This window comes from Hyperolius riggenbachi, chromosome 2 (assembly GCF_040937935.1).
Source record: "Hyperolius riggenbachi isolate aHypRig1 chromosome 2, aHypRig1.pri, whole genome shotgun sequence".
Classification (NCBI taxonomy): domain Eukaryota; kingdom Metazoa; phylum Chordata; class Amphibia; order Anura; family Hyperoliidae; genus Hyperolius; species Hyperolius riggenbachi.
In genome coordinates, this window is record NC_090647.1 from 416166669 (window position 1) to 416193112 (window position 26444).

General features: G+C 44.7%; 1 protein-coding gene across 7 annotated transcripts in view; it reads right to left on the reverse strand.

The window, feature by feature from the left end:
• LOC137546880 (cyclic AMP receptor-like protein A) overlaps nt 1–26444 on the reverse strand; it is an 836868-nt gene that overhangs the window by 353063 nt on the left and 457361 nt on the right. For all 7 annotated transcript variants that reach the window (XM_068269866.1, XM_068269867.1, XM_068269868.1 and 4 more), the window contains 2 exons: nt 8652–8741; nt 6527–6565 (listed from right to left, as the gene is read on the reverse strand). In XM_068269866.1, coding sequence (XP_068125967.1) covers nt 6527–6565; nt 8652–8741 — 129 coding nt within the window. The remainder of the gene's footprint in view (nt 1–6526; nt 6566–8651; nt 8742–26444) is intronic.

A 26444-nucleotide genomic window follows, 5' to 3' on the forward strand; every position in this document is an offset into this window, starting at 1 on the left:
TCGTCCAGGTGTCAGTGGTGAGGTGAACCTTGCAGGCAACGGCATTCTTCAAGCTTCGGGTTATTTTGCTGACCACGTGCTCATGCAACTCAGGCACTGCAGAGCGTGCAAAGTGGTAGCGGCTGGGAACCACGTAACGTGGGATGGCCACTGACATCATGCCCTTGAAGCTGTTTGTCTCCACCAATCGATATGGCAGCATTTCGCAGGCCAGAAGCTTGGCTATGCTGGCTGTTACTGCCACGGCCCGGGGGTCATTTGCTGGCAATTTCCTCTTGCGCTCAAACATCTCCGACACAGACAACTGAACCGTAGCGCTGCACACGGAAGGGCTGTTGGTTGTTGTGTTTGATGAACACTGGGAGACCTCAAGAGCACTACTCCGGAAAGTGACAGTGTCAGCGTCGTCTGATGTTTGTGAATGTTGTGAACCACGCAATGGCTGGGCTACTGCTGCTGCTGAGGCGGGTCTGGTGAACCCAAGGGAGGCAGTGTTGTTTCTGGTACCCTGTCCTGACGCGTTTGCCCAAAGAGTGGGATGTTTGGATAGCATGTGACGGCTCATGCTGGTGGTGGAGAGGTTGTTAATATTTTTCCCCCTGCTCAGGCGGGTCTTGCACACCTTGCAAATCGCCATGGTAACATCCTCAGTGCAGTCTTCAAAGAAAGCCCAGACTTTGGAGCACCTGCCTCCTTGCTGGCGATTTCTGTTTGCTCCTCTTTTGCCTCTCACTTGAACTTCCACGCTTGTGGTGCCTGAAATTGCGCGCCGCCTACCTTGTGGCACAAGGCGAACTCGTGCAGCAGTGTGTTCTTCAACAGACTCATCTGTGCTGCTGCTACGACGGCGATGTTCTCGTTCACAAACAAAATCTGGGTCTCTGTCCACATTGTCCATACCCTCCTCTTCCATCTCCTCAAACTCGTCATATGTCATTGTGGGCCACCGCCGTGGAGTAGAGCTCCCCACAACAACCTCTGCGCAGCACACTCCAACGTCGTCTTCCAGATCTTGTCGGCCGACCTCCTGCAATTGCAACCCCTCCTGCCCAAATTGCTCTGGGATTTGGGTTTCCGAGTCCTCTTCGGACTCGCCTCGTATTTCAGTGCGCGGTACATTTCCCACAGTTAACGGTTGTGAATCCAGGCACAACATTTCTGGCTGTTCCTCCATTGACCTTTGAAAGGTGGAAGTTTGTTGGGCTGTGAATAGCTCCTGCGAATACCCCATTGTGTCCTGAGGTAATTCATCGGACTGGTTATCTGGCAGTTGTGTGCGTGGTGTCGCTGCCGGTTGTGTCAGCTTTGTGCCCACTGGCTCCTTGTAACTGGCTGAGGACTCGGACCTCGTGCGTGATGTGCTGGTGCTGCTTAACCCACTGCTGGACGCTTGAGAGGTCATCCAAGTAATTATCTGGTCCTGTTCTTTTGGATTTGTGAGGGTTGTTGTCCTGGACAACATGGGTGGTATTGAGTGGGTTTTCTTGGGTGCTCCCCTGTGGCCTGTACGTGAACCGTCAGGGGAAACACCTCTTCCCTTGCCCCTCCCTCTTTCACCGGATTTCTTCCTCATTTCACTTATCCTTACAGTACACGCTGACTGGCAGCAGTACAGTGGCAGTACAGAAATGCTATACAGTACCACTATTCCCAGCAGCGACACAGAGCACAATGCTATACAGTGACGGGTGAGCGGTGTACCACTATTCCCAGCAGACACAGAACAGTGAACAGAATGCTATATAGTGTGGCTGAGCGAGCGGTGTACCACTATTCCCAGCAGACACAGAACAGTGAACAGAATGCTATATAGTGTGGCTGAACGAGCGGTGTACTACTGTTCCCAGCAGACACAGAACAGTACACAGAATGCTATATAGTGTGGCTGAGCGAGCGGTGTACCACTATTCCCAGCAGACACAGAACAGTGAACAGAATGCTATATAGTGTGGCTGAACGAGCGGTGTACTACTGTTCCCAGCAGACACAGAACAGTACACAGAATGCTATATAGTGTGGCTGAACGAGCGGTGTACTACTGTTCCCAGCAGACACAGAACAGTGAACAGAATGCTATATAGTGTGGCTGAGCGAGCGGTGTACCACTATTCCCAGCAGACACAGAACAGTGAACAGAATGCTATATAGTGTGGCTGAACGAGCGGTGTACTACTGTTCCCAGCAGACACAGAACAGTACACAGAATGCTATATAGTGTGGCTGAACGAGCGGTGTACTACTGTTCCCAGCAGACACAGAACAGTACACAGAATGCTATATAGTGTGGCTGAACGAGCGGTGTACCACTGTTCCCAGCAGACACAGAACAGTGAACAGAATGCTATATAGTGTGGCTGAGCGAGCGGTGTACCACTATTCCCAGCAGACACAGAACAGTGAACAGAATGCTATATAGTGTGGCTGAGCGAGCGGTGTACCACTATTCCCAGCAGACACAGAACAGTGAACAGAATGCTATATAGTGTGGATGAGCGAGCGGTGTACCACTATTCCCAGCAGACACAGAACAGTAAACAGAATGCTATATAGTGTGGCTGAGCGAGCGGTGTACCACTATTCCCAGCAGACACAGAACAGTGAACAGAATGCTATATAGTGTGGCTGAGCGAGCGGTGTACCACTATTCCCAGCAGACACAGAACAGTGAACAGAATGCTATATAGTGTGGATGAGCGAGCGGTGTACCACTATTCCCAGCAGACACAGAACAGTAAACAGAATGCTATATAGTGTGGCTGAGCGAGCGGTGTACCACTATTCCCAGCAGACACAGAACAGTGAACAGAATGCTATATAGTGTGGCTGAGCGAGCGGTGTACCACTATTCCCAGCAGACACAGAACAGTGAACAGAATGCTATATAGTGTGGCTGAGCGAGCGGTGTACTACTGTTCCCAGCAGACACAGAACAGTACACAGAATGCTATATAGTGTGGCTGAACGAGCGGTGTACTACTGTTCCCAGCAGACACAGAACAGTACACAGAATGCTATATAGTGTGGCTGAACGAGCGGTGTACCACTATTCCAAGCAGACACAGAACAGTGAACAGAATGCTATATAGTGTGGCTGAGCGAGCGGTGTACCACTATTCCCAGCAGACACAGAGTGGCAGTAAACAGAATGCTATATAGTGTGGCTGAGCGAGGTACACAGAGTGGCAGTAAACAGAATGCTATATAGTGTGGCTGTGCAAGCGGTGTACTACTATTCCCAGCAGACACAGAGTGGCAGTAAACAGAATGCTATATAGTGTGGCTGAGCGAGGTACACAGAGTGGCAGTAAACAGAATGCTGAGCGAGCGGTGTACTACTATTCCCAGCAGCGACACACAATGACTGGGGGGGACCCTGGCTAGCGTGGCTGGAGCGCGAACTACCCTGCCTGCCTACCCAAAGCTAAACCCACAGACAAATGGCGGAGATATGACGTGGTTCGGGTATTTATTTACCCGAACCACGTGACAGTTCGGCCAATCAGAGCGCGTTCGGGTCCGAACCACGTGACCCGTTCGGCCAATCACAGCGCTAGCCGAACGTTCGGGGAACGTTCGGCCATGCGCTCTTAGTTCGGCCATATGGCCGAACGGTTTGGCCGAGCACCGTCAGGTGTTCGGCCGAACTCGAACATCACCCGAACAGGGTGATGTTCTGCAGAACCCGAACAGTGGCGAACACTGTTCGCCCAACACTAAGTTATGCCTCTCCTTCCACATGTTGTGTTGTAGTAAATGTAGCTACTTTCCTCAAATTACACCCCCAGCACACACTGACCATGCAGAGATTTCAGAGGCAAGGGGTGGAGAGGGGAGGAGAGGGGCGTGGAGTTTCACAGGCTGGGGGCTGGATATGCAGATCAGCTTTGCCTGTGTGTAATGATGACAAACAGAACATGGCCGCTCTCATTGTTTCACAGGAAGAAACAATAATATTCGGTTGAAGCTGTTTATAGCTATATTTGCTGTGTAAACTATCTAAACTTTAGATAAGATACATAGACAAGTTACTTGTTATAATTAGTTTTTCATCTCGGATCCGCTTTAAGGGGGTTAAAGCCCACGGTCCTCAAGTGGTTAAGCTATGTACTCACTGCCCAACGGGTCCAGCGACGTCCCCTTGACGACGGTCGCATCTTTCTGCTTGTGACCACACAAGGGGCGTAGATGGGAAGTAAATTGGGGATCTTAACGATCCAATCCACCATTTTCATCACTTAACGATGCGCGATCGCCGTGGGAGGCAACATCCTTTTAACATGCTTATATTAAACGATGTTGCTCGATGTCGGGTAACATCACTGTGAGTATCGCCAGGTGGGTACAAGGTTTTAGAATACATTAAATAAACATAATAAAGTATATGCATGTATGGGGCTGTTCTTTAACTATGGATATTGATTATAACTACTGAACAATCAGCACTATACTCCTACAACTTTTACTGAATATTTTAGTAATTTGCAGCAACATGTGGAGATGCTTACTTATAAACTGAACTGGGGTGAGCCAGATATGCTGCTCTCTGTAAAAATGTAATTTGTTGGTTGCTATGGGCAACAAAACACCTTCGGTTCGGCACCAGCTTAGCTTATAGCTGCACCCAGCGATACGACATTCCCAGAGCTGGTAGATATCTCAACTCAAAAGTGGATTCCAAACGTCTCAAGCTTTAAGGAATTTATTCGGCAAAACAGATATACAGGTGTGTTCATCAGTAATCTTATCTTCGTTACATGTTAATACCTCAGCAAAGCAATCAATCTGTAGTAAGTCATCTTAAAGCGGTATTGTCACCATAAAAATCAAATTTCAACAGCAACTGGTCTGATTGTATTAAGTGATAAAGTTGCTAATCCTGCATTCAAAACGTGCAAAACTTTGTCTGCTGTTATGGTTTGTAGTTATCACATACTTTAGGAGCACTGGCCCTAGTGCCAAAGAGTTGAATGCTGGGAGTTCTTTTTATCTTTGTTATATTCCTCCTCTTCCATTTATTTCCCTGCCTGGCTGCTTATCAGAAACACCCTGATTACTTGTGTTTACAAGCAAGGCTGAGGTGACTCAGTGATTGGATGTGTAAATAAAAAAAAGACAGTGCAGTTGTTAGTATACACCTCAGTGGGAGTGTCTGAAGACTCTGGGAGGAGGGCAGCTAATGAATACACAATGAGCAAGAGAAGGGAGGGGGGGAAACAAGAGTCAGGGAGGATATGATGTCATCATTAGCTTGGCAAGATGGCCACTGCCTAGAATAGGATTTTCTGCTTTTCCTTTATAAAATTCACAGGAATCATTACGTGGATAGCACAATACATCTGTTATGTAAGTAGAAGTAGTATTTATCTACTTATATATGTGTTTTTTATTTCTAGGTTAGCATGGGTGTCGCTTGTTCTTTAAGCATTTCAAGGCATCTTGAACTAGTCCTTATGATTAGTTCAGGGTTTCTCTTACGAACATCTATGCTACGTTGCACTAAGACAGCACTTAGGCCTATATACAGCATACAGATTGATGACAGGAAGTTACAAGAAATTAGGAAGTGAACAGAAGTATAAGTAACTAGAAGTGATTTCCCCAAGACAAGTTCCTTATAAACAGCCAGTCAAGGGTTAACCCTGGGGTTCACCCCTAGTGGGTGGAGTCCACTGATACTCAGCCTGCCATAGGCTGGCAGGATCATATGATGAATGACCAGCACAATCTTTACTGCACATGCACTAGAAAATCCCATTTTCCACTGACCTGCTCACTTATTCTTAAAAGAACATTGTTTTCTGTTCCCTAGCCATTGTTTACCTTTAGGAAATATGAAAACACTTGATGTTTACCCCGCTGCCGCCTGGATGTCGGTACATCTTGAGCTGATACCGCGCTCAGGCCTTGTGGAAGACACACACAATATTCTACTGAACATTGGGCTTCTAGAAATGCCTTTATTTCATTCTAAGAGAAATCCTCCTTAAAGAGAAACTCTGCATAGAAAGTATTTTTACTAAAACAATGGTACTTTAACGTAGATCAGGGTTCTATCCTGCAAAAAAAATAATAATAACTTTCCCTGCACAGCAGAGAACTATATTTGATCATGTAAGGAGCAGACCATAGGAGACCTGAAGACACCGATCAGCAGGAACATTTAAAGGGTGATGACTGCCCCCGTAGATTTTTTTTATAAATGGCCGTGGACAGGGAAACTAATACTGCAACCACTCTTTCAGTTACACTTATGAAACAAACAGATTGCATCTGAGAGTAATGAGAATGTGTTTAATTAGCATAAAAATAACAAAAACTGTCTAATTAAGTGCTAAAACAGATACAACTAATATAATGCTACTTGTGTTCAGCCCTCTGCATTCTGTATTTGAGATGTAGGGTGTCTCAAGAGGTAAATAGGGTGAATTTGTTCAGAAGAAAGAGTTATGATTTCAATAGCCATCGTTCTCTTGTATAATGAACACTAAATGAAAGTCATCAATTTCAAGAACAGAAGAGTACTTACATAACAAATCTCCAGGCAACATGCTCATCAGTAATCCAGCTGGAAGAGAGAACAGCATTTACTTAGTGGAGTTGAAAGATGCTACAAGAAAGGTGATAGGCTCTTTGTAGTATCTCCCCATGAGCTGTGATCTTAGACATTCCATGAGACAGGTAGTAACTGTGCTAGGTCATATCATCTGATAACAGGCCGCAAACCCCTTGGAGCTATTGTTTTATCAGCCGTCTGGGTTACAGTTTATCACAAACAGCATTCATGCTATTGCAAAGGCTTTTTTACAAGAACTTTAGAGCATTCTATTATCTTTATAGAACATTACATTAAAAGTGTAAAGTAGCATGAAACCAGAGCAGAACTGCAATGCTGAATAGAGGCGGCTGAACGAAACAAAAAACATCCTCTATAAATGCCAGGTATTGTTTTATCAGTTTTAAAAATGACAATGACTTGCTACAACACATGCACATACTGTTCAGAAATGGGCACAATTTGCTTGACTAGAAATCATAATCGCAACAGTTAAAGCCATATTCTGCTGTAAATGTGTATGATAATTTTTGTATCAATTAGCAATACACAATGTTTTGTGAAGTCCACAATTATACTGTTTGTAAAAAAAAATATAACAAACTTATATGGCAAGCTGGCTTTTTAAGTCCAATTTCTTGTTGAGACAACAATTTTACTAAACAGAAAGCAGATCAGACTAACATCCCGATCCCATAACCACCCATGAGGCAGTCAAGTACAGAGTGAAAGTGCTGTCTTTTCCTGTCAACACTTCACCTGACCTAGCCCACCTCCTCCCTCCGCTTGTAAGAGATCATCTGTTTGAGTCCATCCCTGCAGCTACAGTTGTGTCAGTTGTGCCTCTACTGTAGCTGCAGTGTTGGCAGGACGGTGCTGTGCTCAGTAGAGGAAGCTGTTCCCCCACCAGGGAACACCCACTCTCCTAGCAACTGCAAGCATTAGTGAATAAATCCTCGGTCACAAGACTGCCTATTTCAAGAAGACTTTCTCTAGAATGGTTGCATCAAATATTGAAGTTGTGTAAGTAATGGCAATGTCTCCTATTTACCTTTACTAACAGTGAAACATCCGAGAAGGTGAACATTAGCTTTGAAGAGCGCCTATCTAATAAAGGATTGGAAAGCTGTGATAGATAAAATATGGGAGCCATTGAAGTGGTTACAAAGACAACTACAAAGTTAAAGTTTGTAATCTTTCTTTGAAATTGTATAAAAAGAATATGCAGCACTGTACTATACTCACTGAAACTCTTTGTTTTTCTTCCATTATGACAGTGGGGCCTTCCTGTAATAGCTCAGAACATATATACTCCTAATATCTGTTTAGTGTATGGAATACACTACACAGGCAAGATGATAAATAAGAGTCCAGTGTTACAGAATTAGCATTTTGTTGAAATAATTGTCAGTAGGTGAGATCTGATTGGCAGGAAAGTGAGCACTCCTTCCATTTCACCCAACACTTGGTACACTGTGTATAGGACCACAAGTGGCTGCACCGAGACATGAACTCAGCAGCTTCTCTGCTACTTTGAAAGTGGTATGGAAAAGTACAATGGACAAAGGAATACAAGGCTGAAGTTACATAGAGATCCCATATAAGAGGAGGCAATGAGTGAAGAGCATGATTTCACTGCAAGCCCTGCATATGTGGCATTTGCGAGGTAATGTCTGCTGACTAGTGATGGTCATGTTTAGGAGAACTCATGGAGAAACATATGATTTGTTTGATCAGCTGATATATTTGCAGAGTTCTGATTTACTGTTATTACATCCTGCTTTAGCACATGAATAGCAAATCAGAGACTTGCATGTCTATCACCTGACCAAACTGATCACATTTTTCTCTGTGAGTTTTCCTACAGATGACCATCACTACTGCTGACCCGTGAGCCTATCTCAGTAACCCGAACTGTGATGTGCACACATAATTTACATACTTCATTATATATACTGATTATTTCACTGGTCTTTGATGAAAGTCCTCTGTATGGCAAAATATAAATATATATAAGTCTTACAGCATGCATAGGCATTAGTGTTTTTGTTGAGTTTTTCACACAAATATCAAGTATTAACATGCATAAAATACTTACCACCAGGCTCCAGCTGGTCCATAATAATCTCCAAAAAGAGGCAGACAAGAGAGAATAAATGGCACTCCCCAGGCTGTAATATGGTATGCACTATAAAAGAAGACCACATGAGTAAATGAAAACATGCTACTAAGAAAAACATAGACTGACACTTGCAAGAAGTTTCCCAATCAAAATAACTGTGACTTAAAAACTATGTAGATAAATGCAGGGAGCTTGGTAAGCAACACAGGTGAGTTTAGGGCATTGATACATATGGAATGTAAGAAACAACTGTAGTTTCAGAAACCTGACTAATATAGAGAACCAGGATAACTCGAAAAAGTAGTAAATCATGTAATTATAATTTAGCTAAAAGTCTCTGTATTCCAGATGAAGTTATAACCATCCTGAGGCAGAGATAAAAAGTCTGGGTAATCACAAAAAGGGTCACCTGAAAGTCAACTAACCCCCACAGGGCCAGTGGACAGTACAAGCCTGTCTCCACTTGGTTATCTGCTATTACCATGGGTAGCTACAATGCAAAAAGGAAGAGGAAAAACATATCGGGGTGTACCCATGGAAACAAGACGAGTCCAGCCTAGAGAGCGAGCGGTAGGCATTCCACATGGGTGGAGGCACGCATAGCGGCAGATCACGCTGTGGAACTAAAGGGCCGAGCCTGCCTGCAGCCAACGAGATGGGGGAGAGCCCGTTGCAAGCTAAACTCTATGCCTATATAGCAAGTTGGGAAAAAGTGAGTGCAATATGTTTTTATAGTTCAATAAATGTCATATGGTTTTACACTATAAGAGGCCCTTTTTATTGAGGTGGGGAGATCTTTTTGCGAAATGAAAGGAAGAGGCTGGATTTCAGTGATGCACAGAACACATGCCTGAGAGGTGGAGGGTGACCCAGTAACTGTCTCAAGGCTACATCTGACCCACCAGTGGGTGTGGTGGAAGTTGTTCTTTGTGGATAAGCATAAGGCACTTCATATTGAAGATTCAAAGGATACTGCATATCATTCAGCTTTGTCATAAGAGAGACTGCTCCATACATCATAACACAGTGATTGTGATATATTGAAGGACTTTGTCAATGTAAATGAACACAGTAGCAGCCGTGAGTGAAGTATTGCAGTAGCAATACTTCACAGGAGCAGGGCCACCCGCAGTTAATGTTACGCGCATTGCTAAGGAAGCAATGTGCGTAGCTAAGGAAGGCAAGCTCCTTACATGGCAGCGAGCTCTGCTATGTAAGGCGTGCATAGTGCGGATGAAAGAACATTAAGCTGTGCTGCTTTATCAAGCCCAAACATCCAAAAATCTTCCTTTTTTTTTTTTAAGAATGGCTTTGTTAAAATCTCTTCCTCTCTTATATGGTGATGTATACCCTTAAATCTAAAGTAATCCCGGGATCCACCATGATACTTTATGTTCGGCTACAAAGCTCTTATCACTACACCTAGTTGTATCAGATAAGTGCTCACCAATTCGGATTTTGAGTTACCTCTTAGTTTAACCTGCACGAAATTTGTTAAAGAATATGATATTAACTACAAGCGGTTTGCAGTTAAGTGTTTTGCAGTTAGTGAAAAAGTTGATTGTGCACACAGTTAAAAAGATGAATCTTTAAATGTCTTACTCACATCTACATAATTACACATCATGAAATAATCACATTAATCCATGCATTTTGAGGTTCCTAACCAGGTAATACTGTAGATTGTTTAACCTGATGCCCAAACTTGATCAATAACCCTTAAGACTTTATAAACTAGCATAAGTGGTCTTGGACCCACTTTACTGCCCGTTTTAAACACTTAGGCTAATTTCACACCAGGACGTTGCGTTAGAGGGGGCGTTAAGGTCGCATAACGTCCCCCTAACGGAACGCCTGGTGGTGCTGGATCTGGACGTCAGAGTGAGCCGCGTTGTGCAGCTCACTCTGGCGTCAGTGATGCCGTGATGCGCACTCTTGTGCGCATGCGTCATCACGTGGTCCCGCCGGCCAATCGCCGCACAGAGCGGCTGCTCCAGGAAGTAAACACTGCACGTCATAACGTGCAGTGAATATTAATTAGCCATGTGCCTGGCCGCTCTCCGCTCCTCCCCCACATTACTGAGCATGTGCAAGCAGTCTAACGCGGCTCAGCCGCGTCCAAAGTACTGCATGCAGTACGTTGTCTTGTGACGCAGCGTTACAATGTAACGCAACGTCCGCACTGTGAACAGCCCCATTGATTTTTCATTACTGTGCGGTGGGCTGCGTTACAGGCTGCTCTAACGTGCGCCTGTAACGTCCCACTGTGAAACCAGCCTTAAGCCCACAAGGTTGTTCATTTTTTGTATCTGAGCAACTTTAACCTCACATTTATTCGCCAATAACTTAATCACTACTTATCACAATGAAATGATCTATAGCTTCTTTTTTCCGCCACCATTTAGGCTTTCTTTGGAGGGTACATTTTGCTAAGAGTTAATTTATTCTAAATCCATTTTAACAGTAAGATTAAGAAAGAAATGGAAAAAATGCATTATATCTCAGATTTTGGCCAGATATTTTATTTGGAAATAAAGGTGCATTTTTTTACATTAATACATGCTACCATAATTAAAACCCATGTATTTTATTTGCCCATTTGTCCCGGTTATTACAACTTTTAAATTATGTCCCTATCACAATTTATGGCGCAGATATTTTATCTGGAAATAAAGGTGCATTTTTTCAATTTGCGTCCATCACTATCTAGAAGCCTATAATTTAAAAAATGATATTAACATATTCTCTTGACATACATATTTAAAAAGTTCAGACCCTTAGGTAACTATTTATGTTGTTTTTTTTTTGGGGGGGGGGGGGATTTTGGCGTGGGAAGTAAACAGCTAATTTTTTAAAGGAATACAATGTATTTATTTATTAAAAAATACATGTTGGAGTAGTTTACTATTTGGCCACAGTCAAGTAAGTCAAGGAAGCGTACGATCACGCCTCCAGGAACTGTAAAGAGGACGGGGAACTTTTTTTTTGCAGAAACACCATGGTCTGATAAGAGACTGACGGTTTTTCTGCGGGGGACTTAGATCGGTGAATGGGAACTATATTCCCATTCACTGATAGGAGGCTAACGGCGGGCAGCGGGAGCGCGCGCACCGCACACTGACAGCAGCACAGCCTATCTGGATGAACATATTCGTCCAGATAGGCTAAAGTGGTTAAGGTCCAGCTGAAGGACTAGCTGGGGTTCAGTACGTAAGTTGACAGGGAAGAAAACAACCCTTTTCCCTCTACACTTGCTCTGAATGTTTGGTCCTATTGTGGTGCAATTGAAAAGTCCTATTTAATTGCAGTGAATGGCAATTGCACCAATCATACTGCAGGCAGTGTATTATTATTTCAAGTAAAACTGCATTATATTGCAACAGTGTAAAGGGAGCACCACGATTGACAAAACAAGTAACCTTGTGATTGGCAAGGCAGTGAAAACTGTATCGATGTGTATGCAGTGGAAAAAGTCTCATAGACTTAACCAATGGAATCTAATAATAAATCTAGACTTCTGAATATCTTCATTTTTTGCTTCTTCATACTTGTACCTACTGTTTCCTTTGAAATAAATAAATCTACTCTAACTCAAAACAGCCCTTTTCTCAGCACACTGTGGGAATATCCATGATCCCTCCTGGGCTTCACCTTCAAAATCAAGGTCTCAGGAACAGTTCCTGTAGATCTGCAGGAACTATTCTGGTGTAATTCCCTGCTTCATGGTCTCAGTCAGGAACAGTTCCTCCAGATTTGCAGGAACTATTCTGGTGAAATCATTGCTTTAGGATTGTGGGGTGAAATCTGGTGGATTGGAGGAGACAATTACTTGAAGTTAGTGCATATTAGGAGTGAGGAATAATGTGCCCATCTTTCCTCCCTAAATGTACTTCCAGGAAGAAAAATCATGCATAGATGAGTTTTATATTGCAGTTTTTAATTCAAGTTCATGTAACTAGCTCCTCATCAATCTTTATCCAAGTCACCAGCACATAATCGATGAACTACACTCAAAGGGTATTGTTGAGCAGGTTATGTTGTATGTGGTAACATAGTCTGTCTTTTCCAATACCCCAGATGAAGACAGCTCTGTGAAGCTGCCCCACTCCCCCCCCCCCCCAAAAAAAAAAAACACACACACACACACACACACACACACACACACACAATCTGCACAAATACAAATTTCATTATGTTTGGATAGTGCTACGTTTGTGCCCATATGTGCTACAAAAATTTAGATTTGTGCTACTTTCGTTTTAAAGAGACTATCACTTATGTTTTCCCAGAAAATTATCCAGCCTCCATACCACTGCTTATGGAAATGAAACTGGAATGGTTGGGTAGTGTTGTGTTTGTGCTTAATTGTGCTGCAAAAAAACAGGAATATCTCAAAAACTATAAAAGATATAATTGTTTTTTAGAGGTCAAAAGTTGCATCCCCTTGTCCTCATGTCCTTCTCTGTCCCTGTGTCCTCATTTGTTGACCCCCCTGCACCCTCCTCTCTCCGCAGAGTATTGTACATACAAGTGTATCGTACACAGTTTGCAGCCAGTAGGGTGCACGCCACTCCTGATCAGCTGGCGTGGAAATAGCCGCACATAAAGAGACTTTAACAGGCTTCAGCTAAGCGATCTACCGATCGAGGGGGGGGGGGCGCTGCCTCACACCCACCAATTACGGCCCTCCACTGGGGATACCCAAGTGAATGTGCCAAGTTGCATAAGGTGTTTAGGCTTCATAAAGTGCAATATAAAAAACAATCTATGTACAACTGCAGTTCAAACAGAATATAGTAATCGCTTGATAACGCATCCACATACAGTGGCTTGCAAAAATATTCGGCCCCCTTGAAGTTTTCCACATTTTGTCACATTACTGCCACAAACATGAATCAATTTTATTGGAATTCCACGTGACAGACCAATACAAAGTGGTGTACACGTGAGAAGTGGAACAAAAATTATACATGATTCCAAACATTTTTTTACAAATCAATAACTGCAAAGTGGGGTTTGCATAATTATTCAACCCCCTGAGTCAATACTGTGTAGAACCACCTTTTGCTGCAATTACAGCTGCAAGTCTTTTAGGGTATGTCTCTACCAGCTTTGCACATCTAGAGACTAAAATCCTTGCCCCTTCTTCTTAGCAAAACAGCTCCAGCTCAGTCAGATTAGATGGACGTTTGTGAATAGCAGTTTTCAGATCTTGCCACAGATTCTCGATTGGATTTAGATCTGGACTTTGACTGGGCCATTCTAACACATGGATATGTTTTGTTTTAAGCCATTCCATTGTTGCCCTGGCTTTATGTTTAGGGTCGTTGTCTTACTGGAAGTTGAACCTCCGCCCCAGTCTCAAGTCTTTTGCAGACTCTAAGCGGTTTTCTTCCAAGATTGCCCTGTATTTGGCTCCATCCATCTTCCCATCAACTCTGACCAGCTTCCCTGTCCCTGCTGAAGAGAAGCACCCACAGAGCATGATGCTGCCACCACCATATTTGACAGTGGGGATGGTGTGTTCAGAGTGATGTGCAGTGTTAGTTTTTCGCCACACATAGCGTTTTGCATTTTGGCCAAAAAGTTCCATTTTTCGTCTCATCTGACCAGAGCACCTTCTTCCACATGTTTGCTGTGTCCCCCACATGGCTTGTGGCAAACTGCAAACGGGACTTCTTATGCTTTTCTGTTAACAATGGCTTTCTTCTTGCCACTCTTCCATAAAGGCCAACTTTGTGCAGTGCATGACTAATAGTTGTCCTATGGACAGATTCCCCCACCTAAGCTGTAGATCTCTGTAGCTCGTCCAGAGTCACCATGGGCCTCTTGACTGCATTTCTGATCAGCGCTCTCCTTGTTCGGCCTGTGAGTTTAGGTGGACGGCCTTGTCTTGGTAGGTTTATAGTTGTGCCATACTCTTTCCATTTCTGAATGATCGCTTGAACAGTGCTCCGTGGGATGTTCAAGGCTTTGGAAAGCTTTTTGTAGCCTAAGCCTGCTTTAAATTTCTCAATAACTTTATCCCTGACCTGTCTGGTGTGTTCTTTTGACTTCATGGTGTTGTTGCTCCCAATATTCTCTTAGACAACCTCTTATGCCGTCACAGAGCAACTGTATTTGTACTGACATTAGATTACACACAGGTGCACTCTATTTAGTCATTAGCACTCATCAGGCAATGTCTATGGGCAACTGACTGCACTCAGACCAAAGAGGGCTGAATAATTACGCACACCTCACTTTGCAGTTATTTATTTTTAAAAAATGTTTGGAATACTGTATGATTTTCGTTCCACTTCTCACGTGTACACCACTTTGTATTGGTCTGTCACGTGGAATTCCAATAAAACTGATTCATGTTTGTGGCAGTAATGTGACAAAATGTGGAAAACTTCAAGGGGGCTGAATACTTTTGCAAGCCACTGTATTACCACTAGACTCCATAGTCTGCAATGCTAGTAACTAGATGTGCTTATTGACAGGTCAACTTAGAGAAAAGCTGGTGTCCCACTATCAGGCTATAGCGTAATGTGTGCCAAGCCTTTCCTGAACTCCCACTAGGAATTCATATTTAGCTAATAGCCACACAGGTAGTTAACCACTTCCCGACCGCCCACTACACAGGGGCGGCGGGGAAGTGGAGCCCTGCAGGACGGCCTCACCCACAGAGGCGGCGGTCCATTTAAGGGCATGGGCGGAGCGATCGCGTCATCAGTGACGCGATCCTCCGCCGGCGCCTGTCACCGCTCGCTCGCCGCAACATCCCGCCGGCTATACGGAAGCGCCGGCGGGATGTTAACCCCGCGATCGCCGCATACAAAGTGTATAATACACTTTGTAATGTTTACAAAGTGTATTATACAGGCTGCCTCCTGCCCTGGTGGTCCCAGTGTCCGAGGGACCACCAGGGCAGGCTGCAGCCACCCTAGTCTGCACCCAAACACACTGATTTCTCCCCCCCTGCCCCAGATCGCCCACAGCACCCATCAGACCCCCCCCTGCCCACCCCCCAGACCCCTGTTTGCACCCAATCACCCCCCTAATCACCCATCAATCACTCCCTGTCACTATCTGTCAACGCTATTTTTTTTTTATCCCCCCCCCTGCTCCCTGCCCCCTCCTGATCACCCCCCACCCCTCAGATTCTCCCCAGACCCCCCCCCAGACCACCCCCCCTGTTTACTGTATGCATCTATCCCCCTGATCACCTGTCAATCACCTGTCAATCACCTGTCAATCACCCGTCAATCACCCATCAATCACCCGTCAATCACCCCCTGTCACTGCCACCCATCAATCAGCCCCTAACCTGCCCCTTGCGGGCAATCTGATCACCCCCCCACACCAATAGATCGCCCACAGATCCGACATCAGATCACCTCCCAAATCCATTGTTTACATCTATTCTCTCCTCTAAACACCCACTAATTACCCATCAATCACCCATCAATCACCCCCTATCACCACTTGTCACTTTTACCTATCAGATCAGACCCTAATCTGCCCCTTGCGGGCACCCAATCACCCGCCCACACGCTCAGATTGCCCTCTGACCCCCCCTTATCAATTCACCAGTGCATTAATTACATCTGTTCTTCCCTGTAATAACCCACTGATCACCTGTCAATCACCTGCCAATCACCTATCACCCATCAATCACCCCCTGTCACCCCCTGTCACTGCCACCCATCAATCAGCCCCTAACCTGCCCCTTGCGGGCAATCTGATCACCCACCCACACCATTAGATCGCCCGCAAACCCGCCGTCAGATTACCTCCCAAATGTATCGTTTACATCTGTTATCTTCTCTAAACACCCACTAATTACCCATCAATCACCCCCTATCACCACCTGTCACTGTTACCTATCAGATCAGACCCTAATCTGCCCCTTGCGGGCACCCAATCACCCGCCCACACGCTCAGATTGCCCTCAGACCCCCCCCCCCCCCCCTTATCAATTCGCCAGTGCATTAATTACATCTGTCCTTCCCTGTAATAACCCACTGATCACCTGTCAATCACCTGCCAATCACCTATCACCCATCAATCACCCCCTGTCACTGCCACCCAACAATCAGCCCCTAACCTGCCCCTTGCGGGCAATCTGATCACCCCCCCACACCAATAGATCGCCCACAGATCCGACATCAGATCACCTCCCAAATCCATTGTTTACATCTATTCTCTCCTCTAAACACCCACTAATTACCCATCAATCACCCATCAATCACTCCCTATCACCACCTGTCACTGTTACCTATCAGATCAGACCCTAATCTGCCCCTTGCGGGCACCCAATCGACCGCCTACACGCTCAGATTGCCCTCAGACCCCCCCTTATCAATTCGCCAGTGCAATATTTACATCTGTTCTCCCCTGTAATAACCCACTGATTACCTGTCAATCACCTATCAATCACCCATCAATCACCCCCTGTCACTGCCACCCATCAATCACCCCCTGTCACTGCCACCCATCAATCACCCGCTGTCACTGCCACCCATCAATCAGCCCCTAACCTGCCCCTTGCGGGCAAACTGATCACCCACCCACACCAATAGATCGCCCGCAGATCCGACATCAGATCACCACCCAAGCGCAGTGTTTCCATCTATTCTCTACCCTAAACACCCACTAATTACCCATCAATCACCCCCTGTCACTGCTACCTATCAGATTAGACCCCTATCTGCCCCTAGGGCACTCAATCACCCGCCCACACCCTCAGAATGCCCTCAGACCCCAGCCCTGATCACCTCGCCAGTGCATTGCTTGCATCCATTCCCCCTCTAATCACACCTTGAGACACCCATCAATCACCTCCTGTCACCCCCTAGCACACCTACCCATCAGATCAGGCCCCAATTTGCCCCGTGTGGGCTCCTGATCACTCGGCCAAACCCTCAGACCCCCTTCCGATCACCTCCCCAGTGCATGGATTGCATCTATTTTCCCCTCTAACCACCCCCTGAGACACCCATCAATCACCTCCTGTCACCCCCCTAGCACTCCTATCCATCAGATCAGGCCCAATACAACCTGTCATCTAAAAGGCCACCCTGCTTATGACCGGTTCCACAAAATTCGCCCCCTCATAGACCACCTGTCATCAAAATTTGCAGATGCTTATACCCCTGAACAGTCATTTTGAGACATTAGGTTTCCAGACTACTCACGGTTTTGGGCCTGTAAAATGCCAGGGCGGTATAGGAACCCCACAAGTGACCCCATTTTAGAAAAAAAAGACACCCCAAGGTATTATGTTAGGTGTATGACGAGTTCATAGAAGATTTAATTTTTTGTCAAAAGTTAGCGGAAATTAATTTTTATTGTTTTTTTTTCACAAAGTGTCATTTTTCACTAACTTGTGACAAAAAATAAAATCTTCTATGAACTCGCCATACACCTAACGGAATACCTTGGGGTGTCTTCTTTCTAAAATGGGGTCACTTGTGGGGTTCCTATACTGCCCTGGCATTTTAGGGGCCCTAAACCGCGAGGAGTAGTCTAGAAAACAAATGCTTCAAAATGACCTGTGAATAGGACGTTGGGCCCCTTAGCGCACCTAGGCTGCAAAAAAGTGTCACACATGTGGTACCGCCGTACTCAGGAAAAGTAGTATAATGTGTTTTGGGGTGTATTTTTACACATACCCATGCTGGGTGGGAGAAATTTCTATGTAAATGGACAATTGTGTGTAAAAAAATCAAACAATTGTCATTTACAGAGATATTTCTCCCACTTAGCATGGGTATGTGTAAAAATACACCCCAAAACGCATTATACTACTTCTCCTGAGTACAGCGGTACCACATGTGTGGCACTTTTTTACACCCTAAGTACGCTAAGGGGCCCAAAGTCCAATGAGTACCTTTAGGATTTCACAGGTCATTTTGCGACATTTGGTTTCAAGACTACTCCTCACGGTTTAGGGCCCCTAAAATGCCAGGGCAGTATAGGAACCCCACAAATGACCCCATTCTAGAAAGAAGACACCCAAAGGTATTCCGTACGGAGTATGGTGAGTTCATAGAAGATTTTATTTTTTGTCACAAGTTAGCGGAAAATGACACTTTGTGAAAAAAAACTATTAAAATCAATTTCCGCTAACTTGTGACAAAAAAATAAAAACTTCTATGAACTCACCATACTCCTAACGGAATACCTTGGGGTGTCTTCTTTCTAAAATGGGGTCATTAGTGGGGTTCCTATACTGCCCTGGCATTTTAGGGGCCCTAAACCGTGAGGAGTAGTCTTGAAACAAAAATGACCTGTGAAATCCTAAAGGTACTCATTGGACTTTGGGCCCCTTAGTGCAGTTAGGGTGCAAAAAAGTGCCACACATGTGGTATCGCCGTACTCGGGAGAAGTAGTACAATGTGTTTTGGGGTGTATTTTTACACATACCATGCTGGGTGGGAGAAATACCTCTGTAAATGACAATCTTTTGATTTTTTTACACACAATTGTCCATTTACAGAGGTATTTCTCCCACCCAGCATGGGTATGTGTAAAAATACACCCCAAAACACATTGTACTACTTCTCCCGAGTATGGCGATACCACATGTGTGGCACTTTTTTGCACCCTAACTGCGCTAAAGGGCCCAAAGTCCAATGAGTACCTTTAGGATTTCACAGGTCATTTTGAGAAATTTCATTTCAAGACTACTCCTCACGGTTTAGGGCCCCTAAAATGCCAGGGCAGTATAGGAACCCCACAAATGACCCCATTTTAGAAAGAAGACACCCCAAGGTATTCCGTTAGGAGTATGGTGAGTTCATAGAAGATTTTATTTTTTGTCAAAAGTTAGCGGAAATTGATTTTAATTGTGTTTTTTCACAAAGTGTCATTTTCCGCTAACTTGTGACAAAAAATAAAATCTTCTATGAACTCGCCATACTACTAACGGAATACCTTGGGGTGTCTTCTTTCTAAAATGGGGTCATTTGTGGGGTTCCTATACTGCCCTGGCATTTTAGGGGCCCTAAACCGTGAGGAGTAGTCTTGAAACGAAATTTCTCAAAATGACCTGTGAAATCCTAAAGGTACTCATTGGACTTTGGGCCCTTTAGCGCAGTTAGGGTGCAAAAAAGTGCCACACATGTGGTATCGCCGTACTCAGGAGAAGTAGTATAATGTGTTTTGTGGTGTATTTTTACACATACCCATGCTGAGTGGGAGAAATATCTCTGTAAATGGACAATTGTGTGTAAAAAAAATTAACAAATTGTCATTTACAGAGATATTTCTCCCACCCAGCATGGGTATGTGTAAAAATACACCCCAAAACACATTATACTACTTCTCCTGAGTACGGCAATACCACATGTGTGGCACTTTTTTGCAGCCTAACTGCGCTAAGGGGTCCAAAGTCCAATGAGCACCTTTAGGCTTTACAGGGGTGCTTACAATTTAGCACCCCCCAAAATGTCAGGACAGTAAACACACCCCACAAATGATCCCATTTTGGAAAGTAGACCCTTCAAGGTATTCAGAGAGGGGCATGGTGAGTCCGTGGCAGATTTCATTTTTTTTTGTCGCAAGTTAAAAGAAATGGAAACTTTTTTTTTTTTTTTTTTTTCTCACAAAGTGTCATTTTCCGCTTACTTGTGACAAAAAATAATATCTTCTATGAACTCACTATGCCTCTCAGTGAATACTTTGGGATGTCTTCTTTCCAAAATGGGGTCATTTGGGGGGTATTTATACTATCCTGGAATTCTAGCCCCTCATGAAACATGACAGGGGGTCAGAAAAGTCAGAGATGCTTGAAAATGGGAAAATTCACTTTTGGCACCATAGTTTGTAAACGCTATAACTTTTACCCAAACCAATAAATATACACTGAATGGGTTTTTTTTTATCAAAAACATGTTTGTCCACATTTTTCGCGCTGCATGTATACAGAAATTTTACTTTATTTGAAAAATGTCAGCACAGAAAGTTAAAAAAATCATTTTTTTGCCAAAATTCATGTCTTTTTTGATGAATATAATAAAAAGTAAAAATCGCAGGAGCAATCAAATAGCATCAAAAGAAAGCTTTATTAGTGACAAGAAAAGGAGCCAAAATTCATTTAGGTGGTAGGTTGTATGAGCGAGCAATAAACCGTGAAAGCTGCAGTGGTCTGAATGGAAAAAAAGTGGCCGGTCCTTAAGGGGTAGAAAGCCCTAGGTCCTCAAGTGGTTAAAACATGAATTACAGTACTTGACCTGTACATATTGTGAGGTCCTGAGTAAAATAAGCTGGAGTGATATAAGGAGAGGTAAGGAAAACACTGGATTGAATATTTTAGAATATATGGACTGGCATGGCTTGTAGGTCAGCTGGTGTTGAATGTTTAGAAATTGTATTCTTCTACAGTTAACAAAGTTAATTAACTTCTGTGACTTATGCACTTTCAACTTCTACTATCCTATATTCTCTCAGTCTTTCCCCTCTCTTTTTTTTTAAATTTAAATGTAGTAAAATAGCAAATAAAAATAGTAATGACTAAATATGTTATAATACAGTAGTTAGAGACATGGCTCACTCACAACAGTGAGTTACAAGATGTGAATGGTCCAATCAGAAGAGTACATTTAAAAATGGCACAGGTAAATTTGGGCTCAGGTTGAAGCTGAAAGACTGCTCACCCTCATCTAACTATAGTCCTGCCCTTGTTATATTCTATTCTCTGGCTATTGCCAGCACCCAGATTAGTCAGTGATTAACTGCTATAACTGTATATACTGCTATTAACCACTATAACCAGGCTCGTACTGAGCCGCCAAAGTGCCGATGGTCCCATCGGTGGGCCCCCGCCGCCCTGCCTCCTGGGGGCCCCAAAGCAGAAAAGGAGGGGGCTAAGCGCAGGAAGGGGGGAAATTGCGCACAGAGTGGCGGGGAGGGGGGAGGCCTCCCCCCTCCCTCACCTAGGGCCCCCCCCCTTCCGCGCTTCCCCTCCCTCCAAAATTGCAGCCAGCAGCAGCAGCATGGAATAGCTTACCGGCCGAGAGTCAAATTTATAGCTCTGCGTGCCGCTGGCTGGTCTGGGCTTCTGCACTGACTGTCCAATCACGCTCTCACAGTACTTCCTGTGAGAGCGTGATTGGACAGTCAGTGCAGGAAACCAGTCCAGCCAGCGGCACGCAGCATGGTAAGTGTTTATGCGCTCACTGCTGCTGCTGGCTGCTATTTTGGACAGGGGGGAGCACGGAAGGGGGGGCCCCTAGGTGAGGGGGGGAGGCTTCCCCCCCTCCCCGCCACTCTGTGCCTGCTGCCCCCCCTTCCAGCATGGGGGGCTGAGACCTCCCTACCTAACTGGGAGGGGGGCCCTAGGTGAGGGGGGGGAGGCTTCCCCGCCGATCTATGCCTGCTGCCCCCCCTTCCAAGCTGGGGGGAACTTGCATTTTGTGGGGGTATCTGCCGCCAACCTGATTGCATTTTGTGAGGGTATCTGCCACTAACCTGATTGCATTTTGTGAGGGTATCTGCCACCAACCTGATTGCATTTTGTGGGGGTATCTGCCGCCAAGCCGATTGCATTTTGTGGGGTTATCTGCCGCCAATCTGATTGCTTTTTGTGGAGGTATCTGCTGCCAATCTGATTGCATTTTGTGAGGGTATCTGCCACTAACCTGATTGCATTTTGTGAGGGTATCTGCCACTAACCTGATTGCATTTTGTGAGGGTATCTGCCACCAACCTGATTGCATTTTGTGGGGGTATCTGCCTCCCACCTGATTGCATTGTGTGGGGGTATCTGCCGCCAAGCTGATTGCATTTTGTGGGGTTATCTGCCGCCAATCTGATTGCATTTTGTGGAGGTATCTGCTGCCAATCTGATTGCATTTTGTGGGGGTATCTGCCGCCAATCTGATTGCATTTTGTGGGGGGATATCTGCCGCCAATCTGATTGCATTTTGTCGGAAAATCTGCTACCATTTGACTATTTGATGAATTATCATGAGGCATGTAACTACTTGAATATTTTATCTAAAATGTATCTGGTCGGACCTAATCTTTGTGAATAACACCGCTACTTATTTATTTATTTATTTTTTTAAGTCTGCCCATGACTCATCATGAGGACGCCGATGTTCCAGTGCGTGGTCACACCCACGCGCTGCGCGTGCCGCATGTGGACATATTCCTATTGGAGACTGTCCTCAGAAGTGCTCACAATCTATTCCCTACCATAAAGTCATGCAAAATTTGTAGAGTACATGTGTATGTGAGCCCAAAAGGGGGGGGGGGGTGGAGGAGGAGAGGGGGGGGGGGCAGGCTGAAACTTCCTTGGTGGGCCCTTAGTGTCCCAGTCCGACCCTGACTATAACTGTAATCCACAGAGTATGGCGGTATCCAAATCCCAGGCACTGCTCTGTGCCCAAATTAATGGTCTCGAATCAGAATGCCAAGTGGCTGTGAATGGCTGTATAGTGAAACTGCATTATCGATCTGCTCATGAATACTGAAGTGAAAATAAACATATGATATAATGATTTGTATGTGTAGTACTGTACAGCTAAGAAATAAAACATTAGCAGCAGGAGTAATATTATTTCCAGTACAGGAAGAGTTAAAAAAACTCCAGTTGTTATCTATGCAAAACAGTTTCACTGATCCCTCCGACTTTCAATGTAGCAGAGACCTCTGTCTTCTGAAGCTTATTATCTCAAGTGTCTGTCACTGTATTTAGTTTTTTTCTGCAGAGGAAAATTCAAAAGGTCATTAGCCTGCTCTGTGAAATAATTTAGAATGCTGAGTGTAGTGTGTGAACTGCAAATATTAGAGAATGATGCAATGCTATGAAAAAACTATATAACTGAAAATAAAAATATGAGACAATTTTCTTTGCTACTAATGCTCTATTAACCTCCTTGCCGGTCTAAAAAATCCGGCAAGGAGGCAGCGCCGCACATTTTTTTTATTTTTATTTTTTTTAAATCATGTAGCGAGCCAAGGGCTCGCTACATGATAGCCGCTAAGCGGCGGCATCCCCCCACCCACTCCGATCGCCTTCGGCGATCAGAGTATGCAGGGAATCCCGTTGAGAACGGGATTTCCTGCAGGGCTTCCCATGGCGACGGGGCGGGATGATGTAAGGAATCCCGATCCGCCCCTCAACGCTGCCTGCCACTGATTGGCCAGGCAGCGCAGGGCTCTGGGGCGGGGGGGAGCGACTCGGCGCGGCGGATCGGCGGCGAGCGGCGGCGATCGGAAGTTACAATCAGCTAGCAAAGTGCTAGCTGCTTGTAACAAAAAAAAATTATGCAAATCGGCCCAGCGGGGCCTGAGATATCCTCCTGCGCAGGTTACCCCGAGCTGAGCTCGGGATAACCGGCAAGGAGGTTAATTATCCGTACTACACAACCAATTCATTATATCATAATGTTTTTTTTCCTGCTTCAGTGTCACTTTAAGCTACTGTGGTTATTAAAAGGCAAGTAAATGAGTAGGAACAAATAAACTTACTAAAAGAACACTGTCGTGGGTGTTTGACAAACTATTACAATCTAGTGTTAGCAGTTTGCGGTCTATAACTTCCTCAATATTAAAAAAACTAGCTTATGAAAAGAAAATATGATTCCATTGCTATAAAACTAAGAGAAGCAAGTCATATGATAAATGTGAACTTTCAAAAGGTAGCAGGTACGTAATAGTCTTCTCAAAATATTAATGTTGTGTTTTTCCTGTAAAGCATACTCCTGCATATAGATAATAGAATCATCTCTAAAAGCAGGTATAACTACGGTAGATCCTTGTTCCTGGAACTGAACTTAAACCTTGAAGTACATACTAATACTTGATGATATGTTTAAAGGGAACCTGAAGCGAGTAAAATTATTTAAAATAAACACATGACGTAGCTGCAAATGAATATTACACATACTAACCTCACCGTTAGTTCCTCTCAGAAGCTCACCATTTTCTCCTTACAGTGATCCCTTCCAGTTCTGACAATAGTTTGCCAGAACTGAAATATACCAGTTGCTGTCAGTTATATATCAGCAGCTGTCAGTTACAACTGAATGTGCAAGGTAATGTCCATGTTTCCCTATGGCTCAAGTGGGTGATATTACAGTTTAACAATGTGCTGACCAGGAAGCTGTTATGGGGTAATGGCCATTTTTAAAATGGAGGACCGAGAATTACATCGATCACAGTGGACAAATGGGACACAGGAGAGGAGAAAGAGATTGAGGAGTAGACTACACCGGAGGGAAGTATGACCTGTGTATGCTTATTTTGACTTTTTATTTTCAGTTCAGGTTCTCTTTAAAGGGACTCCGAGGAGTGCCTGAATTTAAAATAATACACTTACCTGGGGCTTCTTCCAGCTCACCGTAGGAGGCGAGGTCCCACGGCGTCCTCCTGGCTCGTCTCCTTCAGTCTCCGCCGCCCCCCCCCCCCCTTATCCGCGTCACCCGAGCCTGGTGTCGGCCGGGTCTTCCTGGTTATTGACGCAATGCGTCATCACGGCGGCTGGCGTGACAGGTCTGCGCATGCGCGGAAAACCCGCGCATGCGCAGACCTGTCGTGCTGGCCGCCGTGATGACGCGAGGCGGCCGGCGTAATGACGCATTGCGTCAATAACCAGGAAGACCCGGCTGACACCAGGCCCGGGTGTCACCGGGTGACGCCAATAACGGGGGGCTGGTGGAGGCTGAAGGAGATGAGCCAGGAGGACGCCTCAGGACCTCGCCGCCTACGGTGAGCTGGAAGAAGCCCAAGGTAAGTGTATTCTTTTAAATTCAGGCACTCCTCGGAGTCCCTTTAAGTAATAAGTCATGTGGACTTGAACATTGTTGTTTAACTATGATCAAATCAACTATGAGGCATCCAGTGAGGAGGACAGTGTTTAGGCCTTCCTAGCTTACCTTCACACCCTCCCCCTCAACTACTTTCTTCATTGCCACTCTGGACACCTTTAGTGAAGAGCTGCACAGCTGGAATAACTTTTCAAGCTTCCTCACAGGATAATGAACATGATAAGCTGTGACTAGGGATGAACCCCACTATGTAGACTATACTGTAGACCACTCAAAAGTAAGCCAGGTGGCTTACCATAAACTTCTTTCAGGAAAATTACACATTATTAACTAGTGACCTTAGCCCGTTTAAAAATGGGCTAGGTCTGTCTCCGCCCGCGCGCCCGCAACGCCGGGACATGGGACGCAAAGACACTTGGGTTTTATTATAGAGGATGTGATGCATCTTTATAGCGTTGACTTCGACCACAGCACCTTTACAGAGTGCACAGTCAAATCACTGTCTCTCAAAGTATCACACAATCTAATCTTTGCCATATGCCCTGAGAAAAAGACATGTAAACATGAGGAAAACATAAAAACTCCATGCAGATAATGCCTTTGGCCAGGTTTGGAACCTGAGAATCTAGTGCTGCAATGCAAGGATGCTATACAGTGAAGCATCTTGTCACCCATAATGGGTTCTATTAACCCATTATGGGTGACAAGAAAAAAAGAGTGCATTGTCAGCTGTACAGCTGTACATATATATTGTTTTGTTATTGATAATTCTAATTAATGCACTGACTTCTTCACTATAAGATAGTAATTTCTATGCACAGCATAAGCTTTTTCTGGCACTTGGATAGTCAGCACTGTATTTTCTTTTTAGCGATTTGCTGCAGCAACAGTTTTACTGCAGTAAGGACTACATAGATTATTAGGTGCGTGTAACATACATTTTACAGCAACTTTCTAGGTTTTCAACATTTTTTCACTGCAAGTGAAACTAATTGTGTAACCAACA